This window comes from Nicotiana tabacum, chromosome 2 (genome assembly GCF_000715075.1).
Source record: "Nicotiana tabacum cultivar K326 chromosome 2, ASM71507v2, whole genome shotgun sequence".
Lineage (NCBI taxonomy): Eukaryota > Viridiplantae > Streptophyta > Magnoliopsida > Solanales > Solanaceae > Nicotiana > Nicotiana tabacum.
In genome coordinates this window covers 77,529,352-77,533,403 of record NC_134081.1, presented here as the reverse complement: position 1 = coordinate 77,533,403, position 4,052 = coordinate 77,529,352, and the positions used below count along the sequence as shown (strand labels likewise).

Below are 4,052 nucleotides of genomic sequence, written 5' to 3'. Positions count from 1 at the left end.
GAAATAAATAAAGCCATTACATTATGCTAAAGGCTAACTTGGCCCTTTTTTGCTTAGCTCTTAATTCTTAAATTTGAATCATTCACAGTTGAAACTATAAGAATAGCCCGTTCAACTACTCTGACTTTGCTTTTTCTCTATTTTTTTTACTATAAATGACCATCTCCTTTTACCAATTCCAAAATTTTGACTTGCCTCATCTGAAGGCTTAATTCTCCTGCCACTTCCGAGGAATGAGAGGTTAATTCATTCCACATAGACACATCAATCAAGAAATTTTAAGTAAAACACCGTAAAATTGAAGGATCTATTCTTTCATTATCCTTTCAGGTTTCTCAAGATGGATTATTAAGTAGCATAATAAAGATGAAAACAGTTAATTGGCTTATCAAAGAAATCAAAACAACTTTCAATCTTCCAAATAGTATTTGATATCAAGTTTATGTACAAAGTACTTCACCAAAATCCACTCTATCGTCTTTCTTTTGCAGAAGTTAAACAAAAAACATTTTCTTTCTTCTTTTTTGAAGAAAAAGCAAAAATCTTATCCACAAAACAGATCCAAACCTGCCACAAGTATCAACACCAAAACTCCACACCAAAAACTAATATTGTACTAACTAATAGTATATCATATATGGCTAACCTAGGCAGGCCAATATTTGTTACCAGCAGTATATTCTAGGTCGTCGTTTTCGTCATCATCAATACCTTCAAAGAAGGGGTCTTCAAGGAGTTCAGAGGCAGAGGGCCTAACCCTGGGTTGAGCAAGACATTTCTCAATGAACTCCTTGACCTCAGGATCTTTAACTTTGTCCATTGCCTTTGGCCTCACTCCAGATATTACCTTCTTGTATATCTTCACCACATTATCACACTCACTGTAGGGTAAATCCAGAGTCACCATCTCCAAAACACACATTCCAAACGAGTAGATGTCGATCAACTCTGTATAATCCTCGTCGTATAGCTCTGGTGCCATGAATTCCGGGGTCCCAAGCACTGAATGTGCTGAATGACTCTTCCCTACTATTGTTGCAAAGCCCAAATCACCAATCTTAACCTATTTCAGCACCAACAGAAATTTATCACTCCTTCGAAATTTTGAAGTTCACAAAAAAAGATACAAACAAGCTAAACTGAAGAGCTAACATGGATAACAAAATAACTAATATAAACCAAATCTTTTCCTTTCCAATCAAATCGGTGAAACGAATGCTCCGTGTATGAACAGCAATAATGTTGTGAGCTCTCCTACAGCTAAATTTTGAACATATAATAAATACTGTCTCAAATGTACTTTTTGTGATTGAACAAAATAGCCATGACAGTGAAGAACTAATAAGACTATTTCTCAATGAAGAGAAGGACAACTAGATAAACTTCTCCAAAAGAAGGGAAAAAAGAATACTCCTAACATTTACTGCAAATTAGTTATAAATAACTATTTTGTAGTAACATTTGTTTACCAAACAAAAGAATAAACAGAAAAAGCAAGTAATTACCTGTCCAACATTGCCATTAATGAAGACGTTACTGGAATTGAGATCCCTGTGAATAACACAAGGTTCATGTGTATGCAAATAATCCAACCCCTTGAGAATCTGCTTGGACCACTTCTTTACCGCCTTCATCGATACATGTTTGTGTTTATTCCTATACTCCCTCAAATTCCCGGACGTACAAACCTCCGTTATGAAATTCAAAGTGTTCCGATTCTCGTCCCTCCAAACAGAGTACAATGCGATTATGTTCTTATGCTTTAAGGTCTTTAATAGCCGGACTTCCGAGTATAACCGGTCAATCACCGGCTGATCGTCCATGAAATTGCGTAATTTGACTTGGTTCCATGCTACTTCAATCCCTTCTTCTTGATCAAACGCTCTGTACACTTTTTTCACCGCTCCATAGCCTAAAAGCTCGTCGTATCGGCCGTATCTACCAGTGGGGTCCACCTCCACGAACGGCTCCGAGTCCCGATCCGATGGATCCACGCTCACGCTCTGCACCTTCACCCATAAATTCAAAAAATTTATTCAGTCAATTGAACTCTCAATCCCAAACAAGCACGTGAATTTTTTTTTAGAATTCGGGTTGTGGCCAAAACAACTAAATTCCAAGGTACTCAAATAGAATACAAGTTTCGAAGCCATATTTTCGGACTCATAGATGAAAAATTATAAGAAAACATTAAAAAGTGACAAATCAGTAGTTTAAACCTTGGATTTTATCGATAAAAACATGAGCTTTAATTAAATCCAAAAAGAAAAAGAATAAAAATTTATTAGGATTTACCATGTAGCGCGAACGTTGCGGGGATTTGTCTTCTTCAAAGAACAAAGGAAGCAAAAACAAAACGAAGCTGTAATCTTTTGCTTTTCTCAAAAGTAACGAAACGGAACAATAGGCATGGGAAAAGCTTGAGGGTTTATGGCTGCTGGTATTTATAAGAGTTCTTTAACTAGGGTTAGTTTTAGTTGACAAAGTGTCTTAAACCACGGTTCAAACTTGGGTTTAGTTGTCAGTCAATTATTTACTCGGATTAGGTAGAAGCAAAACATTTTAGGATTCCGAATTTAATTATTACTCTAATCCTTTTTTGGGTTAAAGTCGGTAATAAATAGGATACTCGCGGCAAGTAGTATGGTCTAGTCGTAAAACTTCGTTCTTAGCTGACCATCCAAAAAATAGAAAAATTAAGGAATATAATATCTTTGACAGTTTTCTTTCTTAAGTCAAATTAGCATAATTACAAAGAAAATGTATACAATAATCACTCATAGTGTAACAAATAATTATAACACTTATATAATAAATAAATGATATTTCTATATGATAATCATTAAGTGGTAACATGATAAAAATAATAACTAGTAATGTATTACAACGAGTTAAACTACATTAATTGTATAATTTTTTAAAATATTATATATAACTAAAATCCTACAAGGAAACATATCTTTTGTTCTTCACTTTCTTTACCAATATTTTCCAACAATGTTTTAGGAGTTTACTGTCCTAAGCCGCTCCATTTATAGACTTGATGTTGAAAGCTTGGGTGGATCCTTGCAAGCATAAGCGTGTTTCCATCTTTTTCCATTCCTTTCGTGAGAACTTGAAATTCTGAAAAGAAAAATCCTTCAACGATGAGATATAAATTAAAAAGTTGATTTAATCTATATCTATATCTATCTATATTATTATAAAAGTACGAATGTTTCACACTAAATGTTGAACGACAAAAATATCCTCAAAATATTAATCGACTATTATGCCCTTACAAGACTAAATTCATTCGAAGAAATAATCCATATTTGATAGAATTGTAACTTTAACTTCACGAAATATTTCGACCTCTGTTTTCAACTAAACTTCTGCCTACTTGAATTTTGGTCAATCCACCATGAATTTGAAATCGTTCCCAATTCAAGTTGGCAACTGTTTCCAACTCTAATTTCTCCGCTTCTCCTTTTTTGTCTATTAATGTTTATACAACCTATTAACTTTTATTTTATTTAATATAATATCAAGACACACGATTTTTTTTTCATTTGTTTTGAATTAATGATAGGTAATAGTGTAAATATTCTGTGGTCATACATTATTTGATTCGTATAAAAATCTCTTCCTATTTATTTATATATGTATAATAATTGTGTGGTAACATTTTGTATACTTTATTCTGTTCTACATAATTGGGTTAAAATTGTAGTATTTTAATGTATTTACTTATCTATATTATTATAAAAGTACAGAGAAAAAATACTTGATCGTTATCCTTAAAATTTGATTGACTTTTATATATTCAAAAGATAAATTATCTCTTCACAAAATAATTTCATGTTGGATAAAATTATAATAGTTAAAATTTTACCTAACACGAATTTAATTACATGGACTTTTAATCTTAGTCGAATTCCAAGAATTTAGGTATTTGGGATATCATGTCATCCTACCTATAATTTCCAATTCAAAAATCTTACCAATTCTACAAAGACGAAAGCAGATTTAACAGCTCTTACCTCTATTCGTATGAGTAGAAATCTTATTTA

General features: G+C 32.6%; 1 protein-coding gene across 1 annotated transcript; it reads right to left on the bottom strand.

Annotated features, from left to right (window-relative positions):
• Positions 1–396: 396 nt before the first annotated feature.
• LOC107782557 (putative serine/threonine-protein kinase WNK11) lies at positions 397–2,426 on the bottom strand. Its single transcript, XM_016603437.2, has 3 exons — positions 2,296–2,426; positions 1,506–2,009; positions 397–1,063 (listed from the first exon to the last, which is right to left on the bottom strand). The coding sequence occupies exons 1-3, from the start codon at positions 2,296–2,298 to the stop codon at positions 647–649; spliced, it is 924 nt and encodes a 307-aa protein (XP_016458923.1). The 5' UTR covers positions 2,299–2,426; the 3' UTR covers positions 397–646.
• Between the last annotated feature and the right edge of the window lie 1,626 nt (positions 2,427–4,052).

What these genes read in the sequence shown, in the direction of transcription:
- LOC107782557 (XM_016603437.2), bottom strand. An exon ending in TTAATGGCAATGTTGGACAG is followed by an intron (nt 1,064 to 1,505) that starts GTAATTACTTGC and finishes GTGCTGAAATAG; the next exon opens with GTTAAGATTGGTGATTTGGG.